Source organism: Arachis ipaensis, chromosome B8 (genome assembly GCF_059453495.1).
Source record: "Arachis ipaensis isolate K30076 ecotype BB chromosome B8, ASM5945349v1, whole genome shotgun sequence".
NCBI lineage: Eukaryota > Viridiplantae > Streptophyta > Magnoliopsida > Fabales > Fabaceae > Arachis > Arachis ipaensis.
In genome coordinates this window covers 26,854,676-26,875,985 of record NC_142443.1, presented here as the reverse complement: position 1 = coordinate 26,875,985, position 21,310 = coordinate 26,854,676, and the positions used below count along the sequence as shown (strand labels likewise).

Genomic DNA, 21,310 nt, shown 5'->3' with positions numbered 1-21,310 from the left:
TTATTGCCGTGTTACGGCGGAGCCATGTTTATGGCCAAGTATAAATGCATATATGATGTTGATTGAATTGTGAAGGTTTGCACTTCCACCATTGGAGATGAGGGTTTCCCTGGGTAGTAGCAATGGCTAGCCACCATGTGCTCCAGGTTGAGACTCGAAGCTCTTTTGACCCTATGTCGTAAGTGTGGCCGGGCACTGTGAAAGGCCCGGATGAGCTCGCCCCCATAAATATTCACCAGTGATGGTGATGGATAAATATTCACCAGTGAGGGTGATGGATATGGATCATGATTATGATCAAGTTTATGATGAGTATAACTCGAGTTGGGGATGCACGACAGAGGGACAGTCCAATGGCTAGCTACCAGGACTTGTCGGGTTGGCTCTATAACCGACAGATGATATCATCAGCCACTAGGGACAGGCATGCATCATAAGCATACTACATGAATTGTTTGAGATTGCCTATTTGACTGCATATTACTTGCTAATTGCCTAAATGCCTTATTTGTTCCTATTTGTAAATCTCTTGTCTGATATAACTGTGTTTGCTATATTATACTCCTGCTGGTTGTTGGGAGGTCTGAAGGAAGTAGAAAGGGAAGTATTAGTTAGACTGAAGGATCTTTAGTTAGTTGCCGCTTACGGTTTAGCTTATTTATAAGCTTTGATATTTTCTGGAGGAAGTTCTAGGATTGCCTTCGGCTTTCCTCTATTATTATGTATTATATATGTGGAAGCTGTTACCGTACTGGGGACCTCTGGTTCTCACCCATGCGGATTTTGTGGTTTTCAGATGCAGGACGCGAGGCTTCTCGTTGAGGCATGCTGGGGACTTCTGGATTAGCGAAGATTCTTGTTCTCGGGACTCTATCTTGATTTATATATCTTGTTTAGATACTTTTATCTCCATTAAATAATACAAACTGTGATGACTCCTTCTAGAGGGGATTTTGGAGATTAGGTTTTCGGTATTTATGTCCCTTTGGGTTTTCCTTGGGGTTTTCCTTATTTTATTATATGTATATATTGCTATGCTCGAACCAGTTACCTTCGCAGCCGGATTTTGAGTCTTGATATTCCTGTTTTTGATACTCTTTATATATATGATCTTGCGTTAGCTTATCCTTTGCTCGTTGTGTTAGTGATCGGAGTGTTGCGCTTTCGAGTTGCGGTTTTTGTTTATCCCTTTTTTCTACAAGGCTCCTAGTTATAATCAATCATTCATACTACTATACGTACTAAATTTTTGTTTTAGAGGTCGTAATACCTTGCCATCTCTGAATTATGACTTAAGCATAAGTCTCTGTATGGTAGGGTGTTACAGCAGCGGCAGAAGAAGACGAAAACTCAGAGGAACGATCAAACAATGGCAGCAGAGGCGGCGGCGGAGGAGGAGGAGGAACGAAAGAGAGCGTGACGGAGAAGATCCATTGGAAGGGGTGTGACGGAGAAGATCCATTGGAAGGGGTGTGACGGAGAAGATCCATGACTGAACCAAAGCTGAGATGCGCCTCTGATGGAGGATATGGAAAGGATGAGCGTAGAGATTTGTAATCGTGATTGAAACGCAGAGCTTTTTGGTCACAACCCTTATTTTAATATTTTTCGACGGAAATTTTAAATTACAGACGGAAAAATCCGTCTGTAATAATTTAATAAAATGCTATATTTTTGTTTATTTAGTTATAGACGGATTTTTCGTCTGTAACTTTTTCTCACGGAAAAAAATTAATTTTTCCGACAAAATTATCGACGGATTCTCTTTTCTGTCTGTAATTTATGCTAATTCATTTTTTTGTTTTCGGACAAAAAATCCCTCTGTATTTCAGTGGGATAAAATCCGTCGGAAATATCCGTCTGTAATAACTAGTTTTCTAGTAGTGCAAGCAACCAGAAAAAACAATATAAAAAATCAACAACATAATCGAAGCAAAAGTAGAATGGAAGAAGAAGAAGAAGCGGCGGGCGGGCAGTAGCGGGATCACAGGTGGTAGGGCGGCGGTGCGGTGGTGCAGCAGTATGGCGGTCCCCTTCTCTGCTCTCTCCTCCCCCCGTTTCTTGCGCCCCCTTCTTTCTCTCCCCACCCACCCGCTTCTCTATATCCCTTTCTTTTTTCTTCTTTTTTTATTTATTTTATATTTATTTTATTTTATAATTTTTAACGAGGGGTAATTTAGTAATAAAAAAATAAAATTGGTAAAAAAGACGATTTTAAAATAAACTAAAACTTTTGGGACCATTTTATAGCGAAAAAAAGGTCGGAAACAAAATAAATTTTTAGCCTCTACGTTGGGGACCAAAATCATACTTATCCCTAGACTAATAGAACGGGTGCAGAGTGCAGACGAAATTGCCAGAAGGAAGCGCAGACGAAACTGCCCCTAGGAAGCGCACACGGAACTGCCACAAGAAAGTGCAGACAGAACTGCCGGAAAGAAACGCAGATGAAACTGTTAGAAGGGAATACAGATGGAACTGCCGGAAGAGAACGTAGACGGAACTGCCGCAAGAGAGGCTAACTGCCGAAAAACTGTTGAAAATATGGCGAACTGCCGAAAAACTTCTGAAAAGTGACAAAGTGCGAAGAGATGACAAACTATCGGAAGGTTACGAAAAGTATATGGTTTCTCTATGAGAATAAGTAAGTAGTGGATGAACTAAGCGGCAAGGTCAGAAAAGCATCAAAGCATTGACCAAAGAGAAGGAAAAAAAATGGCACGGAAGAAAAGTATGAAAAGTACGGTGATTTACCAGAAGAAAATTAACTTATCCTCCTTAAGCAGGATATCATGGCTCTGATACCATGTTAGAAAGGGGAGAGGGAGCAATAGGAAAAAAAGTTTGTAAGTATTCAAGTTGTGTAGAATGATACAATATAGAAGGGTATTTATAGGTGATAAGAGAATCAAAATAATAAAGACGTAATATCCTATAATAAATATTTAGATATGTTGAATAATACTAATTGATCTAATTGATCATAATTATACTCTAACAATTATATTCAATTAATTGATATATATAAGATTAAATTATGTGATATTTAAATATCTAATCAAATTAATTAGTTGATATAATTAATCAACGTATTGAATTGTATTTAATGAGTTAAAAGAAACAAATTAAAAAATATTATCAGAAATATGCTATGTCAGTTTTATTATTAAATGTAAAAATTTGATTTTTATATAATAAAATAGATTTTTTAGTTAAAATTAATTTAAATAAAGGATTTATAATAACAATAATGATTTGATTCTTTTAAGTTCGTAGTTTGAAATGCTGGTGGCTTTAAATTCGATGAACTGACTACTCTTATCGATTATTACATGGATTTCCATTAAAGACAAAGTTGAGTAAGTTGGTAAGAAAGGTGGGATTTGTACAAAAGAATCAATTGGTCACATGCCGATATCTATGACAATCAACTTAACCGATAAGAAATATATCTTTGTACCAGAAGCGAGAAAAATGTGTCTATTTTAACACTAATTTTATTTAAAAATATTTTTATATATAAAATATAATAATTAAATTAATTATTATATATTTCTGTATATATTTATATATTTAATTTACATATTTTTTAATTAAATAATCAGTCATCGGAATAATTATGTTAGGTATTACAGATCTAATACCAAAATATGGAACAAATAATAGAAGACAGTTTTAGAGTTCATAATCATCATATAAGTCAAGTGATTAAAAGATAATATTTATATAAAATTTTTGGCATTGGAAAATAAACATATGGTCTAATCTCTTTATAGGTAGCATATAATGGATCTGTTAGTTATAAGCGAATTAGATGAGTGACAATTTTTTTTAATTATTAAAATTTAATCATGAAAGAGTTAGACCACAAAATATATATATATATATATACTAAATCGCGACAACTTTTTTTAATTATTAAAATTTAATCATGAAAGAGTTTGACCACAATATATATATATATATTATGGGACTCTTAAGTCAAATAATTCATGGTAATAACATTTAAAATATAAAGTAGATCACTTTATTATTTTATAGATTTATAAAAATATATATTAAATTTAAATATCTAACCTGTTTTTACAAATATAAAAATCAACAATTAATAGAAATAAACCTATTACAAAAATTCTAATAAATTAAATTTATTATAGCAAAATAATAATCAAATATATTGATAATAATGTAATAATAAATTTTTAATAAAATATTAAATACATATTTTTATACGCACTTAGTGATTGGTGACTACTTTTTACTATACATGTTGTTATTGTTGTTACATTTAACTATAAATTATGAAACACATCTCGATATAAGATATGAATTCTATACGATATTAATATGGAGAATTAAAGATAGAATAATTTTAAGAAAAGACAAGACATGATATGTTACAACGTATTGTTTTGTCGATTTTTAGCAAATCGATGGTGGTTCGATATCTAATAGTCTGGGAGCGAAACCTACTCCTTTTTTGCAGGTATCAGTCTTTCATAAGTGCATCAAAGTGTTTTGAATTAGACGAGTATTAAAATAAAAAGTAAATTTGAATTGTAAAGAATAAAAGGAATGAAAAATAAAAAATTCGAAAGCTAAATTAGCTGAAATTGAAAAGGGTTACTTGAAATTTAAAGAAAGCAGTAAAAATGCCTCCGACTGAGTCAAAGGACTTTGGACATAGAAATAAAAAATACTGGAATGTAAAATAAATTCAAAAGTTCAAACATTGCTTGAGATGTAAATTTGCTTGAAAGATAAATTTTGCAGAAATTGTAAAAGAAAAGTAAAACATGTGGAAGGAACCCTACAGAGAATTGACTCGAAGCAGACTCAGAAAGTTACTGGGATGTGAGTGTGCGTGAGTAATTTCTGAAGCAAAGTTCCATCCCTTATTTCCTAAAGCTTTCTAATATTTATAGTCTACTTCTGTAACCGATCATTAATGGCATGATGATGTCTTGTATGCGCACTCCCAGATAACTGGTCCACGAAATCACAATCACACTTTTGCAATTCCGCACAACTAACCAGCAAGTGCACTGGGTCGTCAAAGTAATACCTTACGTGAGTAAGGGTCGATCCCACGGAGATTGTTGGCTTGAAGCAAGCTATGGTTATCTTGTAACTCTTAGTCAGGATATCAATAATTCTCAGATTTAATTGTAAAAAGTAAAAGAACATGAAATAAATACTTGTTTTGCAGTAATGGAGAACAGGTTGAGGTTTTGGAGATGCTCTGTCCCCTGAATCTCTGCTTTCCTACTATCTTCTTCTTCACACACGCAAGGCTCCTTCCATGGCAAGCTTTATGTTGGGCATCACCGTTGTCAATGGCTACTTCCCGTCCTCTCACTGAAAATGTTCCAAATGCGCTGTCACCGCACGGCTAATCATCTATCGGTTCTCGATCATGTTGGAATAGGATCCATTGATCCTTTTGCGTCTGTCACACGCCCAACAATCGCAAGTTTGAAGCTCGTCACAATCATCCCTTCCCGGATCCTACTCGGAATACCACAGACAAGGTTTAGACTTTCCGGATCTCAAGAATGACCGCCAATAATTCTAGCCTATACCACGAAGGTTTCAATCTTAGATTAGAAACCCAAGAGATACACATTCAAGCTTGATTGCATGTAGAACGGAAGTGATTGTCAGGCACGCGTTCATAGGTGAGAATGATGATGAGTGTCACGGATCATCACATTCATCAGGTTGAAGTGCGAATGAATATCTTAGAATAGAAGCAAGCATGATAGAATGGAAAACAGTAGTAATTTCATTAATTCATCGAAACACAGCAGAGCTTCTCACCCCAACAATGGGGTTCAGAGACTCATGCCGTAGAAGATATAATATGAAACGTGTAAAGTGTCATGAGGTACAAGATGAATTACTAAAAGTAGTTTTTATAGTAAACTAGTGACCTAGGGTTACAGAAAATGAGTAAGCTAGAGTGTTTAGTGTAAAAATCCACTTCCGGGGCCCACTTGGTGTGTGCTTGGGCTGAGCATTGAAGCTTTCATGTGTAGAGAGTTTTCTTGGAGTTAAACGCCAGCTTTTGTGCCAGCTTGGGCGTTTAACTCCTGCTTTTATGCCAGTTCTGGTGTTAAACGCCAGAATTCTTGAGCTGACTTGAAACGCCGGTTTGGGCCATCAAATCTTGGGCAAAGTATGGACTATTATATATTTCTGGAAAGCCCAGGATGTCTACTTTCCAACGCAATTGAGAGCGCCAATTGGGCTTCTGTAGCTCCAGGAAATCCACTTCGAGTGCAGGGAGGTCAGAATCTAACAGCATCTGCAGTCCTTTTTCAGCCTCTGAATCAGATTTTTGCTCAGGTTCCTCAATTTCAGCCAGAAATACCTGAAATCACAGAAAAACACACAAACTCATAGTAAAGTCCAGAAAAGTGAATTTTAAATAAAAACTAATAAAAATATAATAAAAACTAACTAAAATATACTAAAAACATACTAAAAACAGTGCCAAGAAGCGTATAAATTATCCGCTCATCACAACACCAAACTTAAATTATTGCTTGTCCCCAAGCAACTGAAAATCAAATAGGATAAAAAGAAGAGAATATACAATGAATTCCAAAAACATCTATGAAGATCAGTATTAATTAGGTGAGCGGGGCTTTTAGCTTTTTGCCTCTGAACAGTTTTGGCATCTCACTTTATCCTTTGAAGTTCAGAATGATTGGCTTCTATAGGAACTCAGAATCCTGATAGTGTTATTGATTCTCCTAGTTAAGTATGTCGATTCTTGAACACAGCTACTTTATGAGTCTTGGCCGTGACCCTAAGCATTTTGTTTTCCAGTGTTACCACCGGATACATAAATGCTACAGACACATAACTGGGTGAACCTTTTCAGATTGTGACTTAGCTTTGCTAAAGTCCCCAGAGCTCTTAAGCACACTCTTTTTTGCTTTGGACCACGACTTTAACCGCTCAGTCTCAAGTTTTCACTTGACACCTTCACGCCACAAGCACATGGTTAGGGACAGCTTGGTTTAGCCGCTTAGGCCAGGATTTTATTCCTGAGGGCCCTCCTATCCACTGATGCTCAAAGCCTTGGATCCTTTTTATTACCCTTGTCTTTTGGTTTAAAGGGCTATTGGCTTCTTCTGCTTGCTTTTTCTTTTTTTTTCTTCTCTTTTTTTTTCTATTCACTGCTTTTTCTTGCTTCAAGAATCAATTTTTTTTATTTTTCAGATTATCAATAACACTTCTCCTTTTCCATCATTCTTTCAAGAGCCAACAATTTTAACATTCATAAACAACAAATTCAAACATATGCACTGTTCAAGCATTCATTCAGAAAACAAGAGTATTGCCACCACATCAAAATAATTAAACTGTTTTAAAATTTGAAATTCATGTACTTCTTTTTATTTTTCAATTAAAAACACTTTTTTTTTAAGAAAGGTGATGGATTCATAGGACATTCATAGCTTTAAGACATAAACTTTAAATTTTATTAATCATGGAATGACAATAAGACTCAAAAATAAATATAAGAGCAAACTAATAATAATAGAAGACAGAAAAGTAAAAAAAATAGAAAAATAAATGACTCTTAAAATAGACTCTTAATAATAAAGGTTATCATATATTTAGGACTCAACAACCTTGATCTTGAGAAGTGGATGCTCCCTCAATCTGTGGGGTGCTTGGTCCTTCAAGGGAGAGCTTCTGGCGCTTCAGCTCCTGTAGCTCACGCCCCTGCTTCTCCTGTTCCTTAAGCTTGGGTAGGCCAGTTTGGCTTCAGTGGAGTTCTTGTTTGCAATTGTGTAAATCTCACAAGAAATTAGATGATGAATCTCCACTTTTTTTCCAAGCATAATACAATGAATCATCACTGCTCTTTTGACAGTGACCTCAGAGCGGTTGCTAGTGGGCAATATAGAACGCCCAATGAAGTCCAACCAGCCTCTTGCAACTGGTTTGAGATCTCCCTTCTTGAGTTGGTTTGGGACACCTTTTGAATTGGTTATCCACTTAGTTCCAGGGAGGCATATGTCCTCTAGAACTTGATCCAATCCCTTATCTACTCTCACCATTCTCCTATTAAAGGATTCTGGATCATCTTGTAGTTGAGGCAGTTTGAAGACCTCTCTTATTTTGTCCAGATGGAAGTAAATAAGCCTCCCTCTGAGCATGGTTCAGTAGGTATGAAAGGCGGTTCCAGTTATTCTCTGCTTATCTGTTAGCCATAGATTTGAGTAGAATTCCTGAACCATGTTTCTTCTAACCTTTTTTTCAGGATTAGCTAGAATTTCCCATCCTCTGTTTCGAATTTGCTCTTGGATCTCCGGATATTCATCTTCTTTCAGATTGAATTTAACTTCCGGGATCACTTACCTCAGACCCATTATTTTGTGGTAATGGTCTGCATGTTCTTTGGTTAGGAACCTCTCTTGATTCCAAAGACTCTTTGGAGTATTCTCTTTCTTGCCTCTTGATTTGGTTTGCTTTCCCTTAGGTGCCATGATCTTGATGAGTCTTTGCTCAGTGATCACGGAAAAACACACCAAACTTAGAGGTTTGCTTGCCCTCAAGCAAAAGAAAAGAAAGGGGAGAGAGATGAGAAGAGGCAAATTCGAATGGTGGAGAGGAGGGGATGGCCGAATGTGTATTTATAAGAGGAGGGGGGATTTCGAAAATTTTAAGAGAGATATGCCATAGAGATATGATTGGTGGAAGAAAATAAAATCATGATATGAGAAAGATGAGATTTTCAATTGAAAAAGATATAAAGAGGTTAAATCTGATAATTTGGTTATGCATCTAAGAAATAAGAGATGATATGATGAGTTTGAAAAGATTTGAAAAGAAATTGAAAAGATACTTGAGTTTTTGAAGAAGATTTGGGATGGATTTGAAAGAAAATTGAAAAAGAGATTTAGAGAATTATTGAATTTTTGAAAATTGAGGGTGAATAATGAAAGTTTGAAACATGTTTATGCAGAAAATTATGAGTTAAAACATGAAAATTTGAAAAAAATTTGAATTTAGAAACAAAATCTCCTCCCCCTGCCTTTCTAGCGTTAAACGCCCAGAATGGTATCCATTCTGGCGTTTAACGCCCAATTGTTGGCCATTATGGGCGTTTAACGCCCAGCCAGGTACCCTGGCTGGCGTTAAACGCCAAAAACCCCTTTATCACTGGGCGTTTTGCTGAACGCCCAGGATGCTGCAATTCTGGCGTTAAACGCCCAGAATGGTGCCAATTCTAGCGTTTAACGTCCAAAATGGTACCTTTACTGGCGTTAAACACCCAGAATGGTACCCATTCTGGCGTTTAACGCCCAAAATGCCCTTTGCTGGCGTTTTCTTGTCAGCAAGCTCCTTTTCTCTGCTTTTTGCATTGAATCCTTCTGTAACGCTGTGAATTCCTTCAATTTTGATAATTAACCTTTGAAGAAAGGGTATATCAAATTTCTACAAGTATTATTTAAAACAAATAACTTGCTAATGGCTGGGTTGCCTCCCAGCAAGCGCTTCTTTATTGTCTTTAGCTGGACCTTTACTGAGCTTCATTCAAGCCTCAGTTTTGAGCATTCTTGCTCAAAATTGCTTTCAAGATAATGTTTGATTCTTTGTCCATTAACAATGAACTTTTTGTCAGAATCAATATCTTGAAGCTCAACATATCCATATGGTGACACTCCTGTAATCACATATGGTCCCCTCCACCGGGATTTTAATTTCCCGGGGAATAATCTGAGCCTAGAGTTGAACAGCAAAACTTTTTGTCCTAGCTCAAAGACTCTTGATGACAATTTCTTGTCATGCCACTTTTTTTGCTTTTTCCTTATAAATTTTTGCATTTTCAAAAGCATTGAGTCTGAACTCCTCTAGCTCATTTAGCTAGAGCAATCTTTTCTCACCAGCTAACTTAGCATCCAGGTTTAGGAATCTGGTTGCCCGGTAGGCTTTATGTTCCAGTTCCACGGGCAGATGACAGGTCTTGCCATACACAAGCTGGTATGGAGAGGTTCCTATAGGAGTCTTGAATGCTGTTCTGTATGCCCACAGAGCATCATCTAAGCTCTTTGCCCAATCCTTTCTACGGGTAATTACAGTCCGTTCCAGGATTCTTTTTAGCTCTCTATTAGAGACTTCAGCCTGCCCATTTATCTGTGGATGATACGGAGTTACTACTTTGTGGCTAATTCCATATCGGACCATGGCAGAGTAAAGCTGTTTGTTGCAGAAATGGGTGCCTCCATCACTGATTAGTACTCTGGGAACACCAAATCTGCTGAAAATATGTTTCTGAAGGAACTTCAACACAGTCTTGGTATCATTAGTGGGTGTGGCAATTGCCTTCACCCATTTAGATACGTAGTCTACTGCCACCAGAATGTAAGTGTTTGAGTATGATGGTGGGAAAGGACCCATGAAGTCAATACCCCATACATCAAACAACTCAATCTCTAAGATCCCTTGTTGAGGCATGGCGTAACCATGAGGGAAGTTGCCAGCTCTTTGGCAACTGTCACAGTTACGCACAAACTCTCGGGCATCTCTATAGAGAGTAGGCCAGTAGAAGCCACATTGGAGGACTTTAGTGGCTGTGCGCTCACTTCCGAAATGTCCTCCATACTGTGATCCATGGCAATGCCACAGGATCTTCTGTGCCTCCTCTCTAGGGACGCATCTGCGGATCATTCCCTCTGCACATCTCTTAAAGAGATATGGTTCATCCCACAAGTAGTACTTTGCATCAGAAATTAATTTTTTCTTTTGCACCCTGCTGTACTCTTGGGGTATGAACCTCACAGCTTTATAATTTGCAATGTCTGCAAACCATGGTGCTTCCTGAATGGCAAAGAGTTGCTCATCTGGAAAGGTCTCAGAGATTTCAGTAGAAGGGAGGGACGCCCCAGCTACTGGTTTTATCCAGGACAGGTGATCAGCTACCTAGTTCTCTGTCCATTTTCTATTTTTTATTTCTATATCAAACTCTTGCAGAAGCAACACCCATCTTATGAGCCTGGGTTTTGAATCCTGCTTTGTGAGTAAATATTTAAGAGCAGCATGGTCAGTGTACACAATCACTTTTGATCCTACTAAATAGGATCTAAACTTGTCAATGGCATAAACCACTGCTAGCAGCTCTTTTTCTGTGGTTGTGTAATTCTTTTGTGCATTATTTAGAACATGACTGGCATAGTAAATGACGTGTAGAAGCTTGTTATGCCTTTGTCCCAACACTGCACCAATGGCATGGTCACTGGCATCACACATTAATTCGAATGGTAATGTCTAGTCAGGTGCAGAGATGAGTGGTGCTATGATCAGCTTGGCTTTCAGGGTTTCAAACGCCTACAGACACTCTGTGTCAAACACAAATGGCGTGTCAGCAGCTAGCAGGTTGCTTAGAGGTTTTGCAATTTTTGAAAAATCCTTTATAAACCTCCTATAGAATCCTGCATGCCCCAGAAAGCTTCTGATTGCCTTAACATTGGCAGGTGGTGGTAATTTTTCAATTGCCTCCACTTTAGCTTGATCCACTTCTATTCCCTTGTTTGAAATTTTATGCCCAAGGACAATTCCCTCAGTCACCATAAAGTGACATTTTTCCCAGTTTAAAACTAGGATGATCTCTTGGCATCTTTTCAGAACAAGTGCTAAATGGTCAAGACAGGAGCTGAATAAGTCTCCAAATACTGAAAAGTCATCCATGAAGACTTCCAAAAATTTTTTCACCATATCAGAGAAAATAGAGAGCATGCATCTCTGAAAGGTTGCAGGTGCATTGCACAAACCAAAAGGCATCCTTCTGTAGGCAAATACTCCAGAAGGACATGTGAATGCTGTTTTCTCTTGATCCTGAGGGTCTACTGCAATTTGGTTGTAGCCTGAATATCCATCCAAAAAGCAGTAATAGTCATGACCTGCTAGTCTCTCTAGCATCTGGTCTATGAATGATAAAGGGAAATGATCCTTTCTGGTGGCTGTATTGAGCCTTCTGTAGTCAATACACATATGCCACCCTGTAACTGTTCTTGTAGGAACCAATTCATTCTTTTCATTATGAACCACTGTCATGCCTCCCTTTTTAGGTACAACTTGGACAGGGCTTACCCAGGGGCTATCAAAAATAGGATAAATAATCCCAGCCTCTAGTAACTTAGTGACCTCTTTCTGCACCACCTCCTTCATGGATAGATTTAGCCGCCTTTGTGGTTGAACCACTGGCTTAGCATCATTCTCCAATAGGATCTTGTGCATGCATCTTGTTGGGCTAATGCCCTTAAGATCACTTATGGACCACCTAAGAGTTGTCTTGTGTGTTCTTAGCACTTGAATTAGTGCTTTCTCTTCCTGTGGATTTAAAGCAGAGCTTGTGATCACTGGAAAAGTGTCACCTTCTCCCAGAAATGCATATTTTAGGGATGGTGGTAGTGGTTTGAGCTCGGGTTTAGGAGGCTTATCCTCTTCCTGAGGAATTTTCTGAGGTTCTTTTATTTCCTCTGATTCCTCCAGACCATGCTTAACATCTTTAAAGATGTCCTCTAGCTCTGATTCAAGACTTTCAGCCATATTGATCTCTTCCACCAAAGAGTCAATAATATCAGTGCTTATGTAGTCATCTGATGTGTCTGGATGCTGCATAGCTTTGACAGCATTTAACTTGAACTCATCCTCATTGACTCTCAGGGTTACTTCCCCCTTTTGTACATCAATAAGAGTTCGTCCAGTTGCTAGGAAAGGTCTTCCTAAAATGAGAGTTGCACTCTTGTGCTCCTCCATTTCCAGCACTACAAAGTCAGTGGGAAAGGCAAATGGACCAACCTTGACAATCATGTCCTCAATTATGCCTGATGGATATTTAATGGAGCCATCAGCAAGTTGAAGACATATCCGGGTTGGTTTGACTTCTTCAGTCAAGCCAAGCTTTCTGATAGTGGATGCAGGTATTAGGTTTATACTTGCTCCAAGGTCACATAGAGCTGTCTTGGTGCAAGCACCCTCTAATGTGCATGGTATCATAAATCTTCCTGGATCTTGAAGCTTCTCTAGTAAGCTTTTCAGAATGACTGCATTGCATTCTTCAGTGAGAAACACCTTTTCAGTTTCTCTCCAATCCTTCTTATGACTTAAGATCTCTTTCATGAACTTAGCATTAGAGGGTATTTGCTCAAGTGCCTCTGCAAATGGGATCTTTATCTCAAGAGTCCTGAGATAGTCTGCAAAGCGGGCAAATTGTTTATCCTGCTCCGCTTGGCAGAGTTTCTGAGGATAAGGCATCTTGGCTTTATATTCTTCAACCTTAGTTGCTGCAGGTTTATTTTCTACAGAGGTGGTTAGAGAAGCCTTCTTAGAGGGGTTACTATCAGCACTTGCAGGTGTCTGATCCCTCACTGGCGTTTGAACGCCAGTACTGGGCAGGGAATGGGCGTTTAACGCCAGCTTCCCACCCTTTTCTAGCGTTTGAACGCCAGAACTGGGCAAGGAATGGGTGTTCAACGCCAACTTTTCTCCCTTTTCTGGCATTTGAACGCCATAATTATTCCTCTCTGGGCTCTTGCTGTCCTCAGAGGGATTTTGGGTAGTGGTTTGGTCATCCTCTGTTAGTTGTCCCTTTCTTGGCTTTCTGTTACTTTGAGCTGATTTATTCAATGTCTTTCTGCTCCTTAATTGGACAGCTTGGCATTCTTCTGTTATCTGTTTAGATAGCTGCTGTCTTGTCTGATTCAATTGTGCTTCCATATTCTTATTAGAATTTTTAGTGTCTTGGAGCATCTCTTTAAATTCTGATAATTGTTTTGTCATAAGGAGTAATTGCTGATTAAGTTCAATAATCTGTTCTTGAGGATCAGGGTCAGTTGTTACTGCCCTAGCTTCTTCCTTTATGGAGGACTACTCACTACTAGAGTACAAGTGTTGATTTCTAGCAACCGTATCTATAAGTTCTTGAGCCTCTTCAATCGTCTTTCTCATGTGTATAGATCCACCAGCTGAGTGGTCTAGAGACATCTGAGCTTTTTCTGTAAGTCCATAGTAGAAGATGTCTAACTGTACCCACTCTGAAAACATTTCAGAGGGGCATTTTCTTAGCATCCCTCTGTACCTCTCCCAGGCATTATAAAGGAATTCATTATCCTCTTGTCTAAAGCCTTGGATGTCCAGCCTTAGCTGTGTCATCCTTTTTGGAAGGTAAAATTGATTCAGGAATTTGTCTGATAACTGTCTCCATATTTTTATGCTTGCTGTGGGTTGGTTATTTAACCACCTCTTAGCTTGATCTTTTACAGCAAATGGAAATAGTAATAATCTGTAGACATTCTGATCCACTTCTTTATCACGTACTATGTCAGCAATTTGTAAGAACTGTGCCAGAAACTCAGTAGGTTCTTCCTGTGGAAGACCGGAATACTGGTAATTTTGCTGCACCATGATAATGAGCTGAGGATTTAGCTCAAAACTGCTTGCTTGGATGGGAGGTATACAAATGCTACTCCCATATGCAGCTGTAATGGGGTTAGCATATGACCCCAGAGTCCTTCTGGACTGTTCACTTCCACTTAGGTCCATGATGGAGAAAGGGAGATGATGTGGATTGTAAATAAAATATAATTTTTTTGTTTTTATTTTATTTTAATTAAAATTAACCGAATAAAATAAAAAAATGAAATAAACAAAAAATAAAATAAAGATTTCAAAAATTAAGAGAAAAAGTAAAAAGATAAATAATTCGAATGCTAAAATGGCTAATTACTTAAAAAGATTTGAAAAATTCTGGGTATGGTTTTCGAAAATTAGAAGAAAATGAAATAAAAGCAAATTGAAAACTAAATTAATTAATTAAATAAAAAGATTTTGGGATTAGCAATCAAAAAGATATGATTAAAAATTATTTTGAAGAAGATATGATTGAGAAGATATGATTGCAAATTAAAAAAAAAATATGATTAAAAGATATGATTGAAGAAATTAAAAAGATTTGATTTTTGAAAAAGATTTGAAAAGATCAATTTTTGAAATTAGAATTTTGACTTGACTAAAAAAAAGGATATGATTTTGAAAATCTTTGACTAATCTAATGCAAAATTTCGAAATTTATGAGTAAAATAAGGAAAAGATATTTTTTGATTTTTGAATTTTAATGAGGAAAGAGAAAAACAACAAAATGACACTAAACTTAGAAATTGTTAAAATTTAATCATGAAAGAGTTAGACCATATATATATATTGGGACTCTTAAGTCAAATAATTCATGGTAATAACATTTAAAATATAAAGTAGATCACTTTATTATTTTATAGATTTATTTAAAATATATATTAAATTTAAATATCTAACCTGTTTTTACAAATATAAAAATCAACAATTAATAGAAATAAATCTATTACAAAAATTCTAATAAATTAAATTTATTATAACAAAATAATAATCAAATATATTGATAATAATGTAATAATAAATTTTTAATGAAATATTAAATACATATTTTTATACGCACTTAGTGATTGGTGACTACTTTTTACTATACATGTTGTTATTGTCGTTACATTTAACTATAAATTATGAAACACATCTCGATATAAGATATGAATTCTATACGATATTAATATGGAGAATTAAAGATAGAATAATTTTAAGAAAAGACAAAACATGATATGTTACAACGTATTGTTTTGTCGATTTTTAGCAAATCGATGGTGGTTCGATATCTAATAGTCTGGGAGCGAAACCTACTCCTTTTTTACAGGTATCAGTCTTTCATAAGTGCATCAAAGTGTCTCGAATTAGACGAGTATTAAAATAAAAAGTAAATTTGAATTTGTAAAGAATAAAAGGAATGAAAAATAAAAAATTCGAAAGGTAAATTAGCTGAAATTGAAAAGGGTTACTTGAAATTTAAAGAAAGCAGTAAAAATGCCTCCGACTGAGTCAAAGGACTTTGGACATAGAAAAAAAAAACTAGAATGTAAAATAAATTCAAAAGTTCAAACATTGCTTGAGATGTAAATTTGCTTGAAAGATAAATTTTGCAGAAATTGTAAAAGGAAAGTAAAACATGTGGAAGGAACCCTACAGAGAATTGACTCGAAGCAGACTCAGAAAGTTACTGGGATGTGAGTGTGCGTTAGTAATTTCTGAAGCAAAGTTCCATCCCTTATTTCCTAAAGCTTTCTAATATTTATAGTCTGCTTCTGTAACCGATCATTAATCGCATGATGATGTCTTGTATGCGCACTCCCAGATAACTGGTGCACGAAATCACAGTTACACTTTTGCAATTCCGCACAACTAACCAGCAAGTGCACTGGGTCGTCCAAGTAATACCTTACGTGAGTAAGGGTCGATCCCACGAAGATTGTCGGCTTGAAGCAAGCTATGGTTATCTTGTAACTCTTGGTCAGGATATCAATAATTCTCAGATTTAATTGTAAAAAGTAAAAGAACATGAAATAAATACTTGTTTTGCAGTAATGGAGAACAGGTTGAGGTTTTGGAGATGCTCTGTCCCCTGAATCTCTGCTTTTCTACTATCTTCTTCTTCACACACGCAAGGCTCCTTCCATGGCAAGCTTTATGTTGGGCATCACCGTTGTCAATGGCTACTTCCCGTCCTCTCAGTGAAAATGTTCCAAATGCGCTGTCACCGCACGGCTAATCATCTGTCGGTTCTCGATCATGTTGGAATAGGATCCATTGATCCTTTTGCGTCTGTCACACGCCCAACAATCGCGAGTTTGAAGCTCGTCACAATCATCCCTTCCCAGATCCTACTCGGAATACCACAGAAAGGGTTTAGACTTTCCGGATCTCAAGAATGACCGCCAATAATTCTAGCCTATACCACGAAAGTTTCAATCTTAGATTAGAAACCCAAGAGATACACATTCAAGCTTGATTGCATGTAGAACGGAAGTGGTTGTCAGGCACGCGTTCATAGGTGAGAATGATGATGAGTGTCACGGATCATCACATTCATCAGGTTGAAGTGCGAATGAATATCTTAGAATAGAAGCAAGCATGATAGAATGGAAAACAGTAGTAATTGCATTAATTTATCGAAACACAGCAGAGCTCCTCACCCCCAACAATGGGGTTCAGAGACTCATGTCGTAGAAGATACAATATGAAACGTGTAAAGTGTCATGAGGTACAAGATGAATTACTAAAAGTAGTTTTTATAGTAAACTAGTGACCTAGGGTTATAGAAAATGAGTAAGCTAGGGTGTTTAGTGTAAAAATCCACTTCCGGGGCCCACTTGGTGTGTGCTTGGGCTGAGCATTGAAGCTTTCATGTGTAGAGACTTTTCTTGGAGTTAAACGCCAGGTTTTGTGCCAGTTTGGGCATTTAACTCCAGCTTTTATGCCAGTTCTGGCGTTAAACGTCAAAATTCTTGAGCTGACTTGGAATGCCGATTTGGACCATTAAATCTTGGGCAAAGTATGGACTATTATATATTGCTGGAAAGCCCAAGATGTCTACTTTCCAACGCAATTGAGACCGCACCAATTTGGCTTCTGTAGCTCCAGGAAATCCACTTCGAGTGTAGTAGGGAGGTCAGAATCCAATAGCATCTGCAGTCCTTTTTCAGCCTCTGAATCAGATTTTTGCTCAGGTCCCTCAATTTTAGCCAGAAAATACCTGAAATCACAGAAAAATACACAAAATCATAGTAAAGTCTAGAAAAGTAAATTTTAAATAAAAACTAATAAAAATATAATAAAAACTAACTAAAATATACTAAAAACATACTAAAAACAGTGCCAAAAAGCGTATAAATTATCCGCTCATCAATAACCGTTCCTGCTCTTTTGCTAATAAGCGTTATCCATAAATTCATCACATGGTGAAAACCTTCAACTTCTCACCTCAACATAACCGTCCGATTTTCCTTTCGAACTCCTATTCGATTCCTCAACTCATAGTTATCAGAACCGAACTGGTAATCAACCCGGTCATATGACCGGGTCACCGAGTTACTGGTTCAATTGGTGGGTCACTAATTTACCCAGTTAACCCGGTCATAACTAAAAAAATATAAAATTATATTAATAAAATTGAAATAATGTCTTAAAACTTAAAATGCAAGTCTTACAAACATTAATAATCAAATATCAAGTCTTAAACATAACTAATAATCTAAAAGAAGAGTTAATAAACTAGTTTCTAGTATAAAATATGTTCTTAATTTAAATTAACAAGAGCAAGTTAAAGATAACACAATCATTAAATCAAGTCCAAGGGGTGAGCTCGAAGTCGGCATCAACATCTTCCATAGCATTGTTACTTGGTCCATCATTATCTTGGTCATCTTCCAAATTTAATTAATCTAAATTTGAGTATTTTTGACAAATCAATATCAAGAATAATTCGTAATTGCAACTGACAATTAAAATATTCAAGCAATTGAAGAATTTACCAAGATCATCCAAAGCTGGTTGAACGGCAGTGAATCTTCCAATATCCAATCTGAATGGTCATCAAATGTATCAAGACAAATTGAATCATAGCTTTGCTTTCTCATTAGATTCCTATGTTATCAAGTTATGTAATTACTAAACTAAAATAGATTAAATTTTAATGAACAATACTTTTTAAAATTAGATAAATAATTATAGAAGATACCTTTGTTATAGCCTCAAATTATAATGAACGAAAACAAGATCATTAAGCTTTTGATGTTCTAACCGATTCCTCTTCTTTGTGTGGACGTGTTCAAAAATACTCCAATTTCGCTCACAACCAGAAGAACTACAAGTTTGACTTAAAACACAAATGACTAACTTTTGTAAATTTGGTGCTCCAGTTTCAAAATCATCTTCAGCACTAGAATATATTCTATTCTCACTTGTCAACTTAGTATTCAATTCTAGATCATCATATGAATATTTCTCAATTACATTTAGTAGGCCAGAAGTGGTTTGCTTATATTTTTCAAATTTAGCAGTGTTGAATCGAAAAGCAGGGTTTAACCAATAGCCAGCAGCATGAAGATTTTTTTAAAGTTGTGAATCCCAACGAGTATCCAAAATCTTCAAGTAAGGCTCCACAATCTTCTTTCTTCGTCGAAACCTCTTCACCATTTCTTCTCTAGCCATATTAAAAGCTTGATAAAGAAAACCCATTGCAGCTTTATCTTCACTATCCACAATACGAAGCACACGAACAAGTGGCTCAGTAAGCTTGACAACATCTGTACATTGATTCCAAAATTTAGAGTCTAAAACTTGATCCACAAATGTTTTAGCTTTAGCTTCTTTGGAGTAGGCTGAGATTGTCCATTCTTTAGAAGTTACCATAGCTCTTAATGCATCTTTTTGAGCCAGAATACTTTGCAAAGCTATGAAATTAGTAGCAAAGCGAGTTGGAGCTGGACGAAGTATTTCTCGTCCACCGGTAAACTTCCTCATAAGATATAGTGGATGATAATGATTATATATGTATTTAGTAATCTTTGAAGCATGTGAAACTGTCTCACTGACTTCATTCAACTTTCCAATATCTTGCAACATCAAATTAATACAATGCGCAGCACAAGGAGACCAATACAATTTAGGGAATTCAGCTTCCAACAACCTTCCAGCAGCAACATAATTTACAGCATTGTCCGTCACTATGTGAACAATATTTTCAGGACCGACAAAGTTGACAACATCCTTAAAAAGCTTAAACAATAATTCAGCAGTCTTGGAGGCATGAGAAGCATCAACATACTTTAGGAAGATAGTTCCTTTAGGACAATAAACCAAGAAGTTAATTAAAGTGTGCCTACAACGATTAGTCCATCCATCAGCCATGATAGTACATCCAGTTCGCTTCCAAATTTCACGATACTGTTCAATCATCTTTTTCACATCCTCCACCAACTTACTCAACAAATACCCACGAACTCTACCAAAGTTTGGATCTTTATATCCTGCACCCATGTTTGCAATAGCATCAATCATTAGTTGGTAATATGCTGAATTAACTGCATTAAATGGCACAGAAGCATCAACCATCCACTTTGCAATGGCAATGTTACATTTTTCCACAATTTCTTTACTTTGCAATACACTTTTTATCGTTGGTTGGGCTCCAGGTGTTGTTGAAGATGAAAAAAAAGTCTCTATTCCAGTAGTTTTTTTCCTTTCCTAGCTGCAGGTGGTGGCAACCTTGTCCTTGAATGTTAGAGTTGTTGATGCCGTACTTCAAGCTCTTCCATTCTATCAAATCCTCTTTCAACATCATCACATGCTCCATAACTTTCTGCATAATTTTCTTGAGTTTTCCTTTTCTTATTCATAAATTCTTCAATATTTTGCCCAAATTGATGAGCAACAGCAGGTGGAACCTTTTTGCACTTCTCAACATCTCCTCCTTTTCCAGCCAAGTGATACTTAAATCGATTAATCCTACCTCCCCTAACAGGTTTGTCACAATATATGCATATCATAGTAATTTTTCCTGTTTTTTCCACAATTTGTTTACAATGACCCCAAGCTGGATCAGTATTTCCTCTATTATTATAAACTCTTTTAGTGGTAAGATCAGGGGTAGGAGTTGCTAATGATGCTTGTTTTTGAGATGGTGGCATTTCTGATGGTGTTTGAGATGAAGCCAATTTTAAAATTCTAGCAAAGAAACCAAAAATATTTTCAGCAACAAAGGATTTGCTTAAATCAGTTTTTAAGCAACACAACAACCACCACCATTTTACCAAAGTTCCCTGATTCAACTAACAGCAACTCTAAACAAACCAGCAATAAACAACAATAGCTCTAAAAAAATCACAGTAAAATACAATAGTAATTAGCAGCAACCAGCAACAATTCAACATTTCAACAGATTTTAACCAGCAAAAATACAATTCCAGAACAATTTTAACTAAAATTAAAGAATAAATTTAACTAATATATCAGTCAGATTTTAACTAATATACCAATTCAAGAACAGATTTTAACTAATATACCAACCAGCAACCAGCAACAATACAATTCAAGAACAATTTTAACTAATATATCAACAGATTCCAATTCCATAACAATAGTCAATAGGTCAATAACAGAGGCACTGACCTGAGGGAGCATAGGCTCTGAGCTTTCTGACGACCAGGTGAGGCACCGACGACAAAGGACAGAAGCAAAAGCAGCAAAGTAGAAGTAGAAGAAGCACAACCCACAAACGACCAATATAACAACGAACACGGTGAGGTGAGGGGAGAAGCAGTGACGGCTGGGAGAAGTAACGACGCCGCGGAGAGTGACGACGAGGGTGACGGACAGACGGAGAGACAAAGTTGGCTGAGGGGGGTATTGGCGGTGACTGGTGACTTCG

General features: G+C 36.6%; 1 protein-coding gene across 1 annotated transcript; it reads right to left on the bottom strand.

Annotated features, from left to right (window-relative positions):
* Positions 1-18,993: 18,993 nt before the first annotated feature.
* Positions 18,994-19,995, bottom strand: LOC148547504 (uncharacterized). The gene has a single exon (XM_088495472.1). The coding sequence runs from the start codon at positions 19,993-19,995 to the stop codon at positions 18,994-18,996; it is 1,002 nt and encodes a 333-aa protein (XP_088351598.1).
* Positions 19,996-21,310: the final 1,315 nt, after the last annotated feature.

What these genes read in the sequence shown, in the direction of transcription:
- LOC148547504 (XM_088495472.1), bottom strand. Translation starts at nt 19,995, where the DNA reads ATGGTTGATGCTTCTGTGCCATTTAATGCAGTTAATTCAGCATATTAC.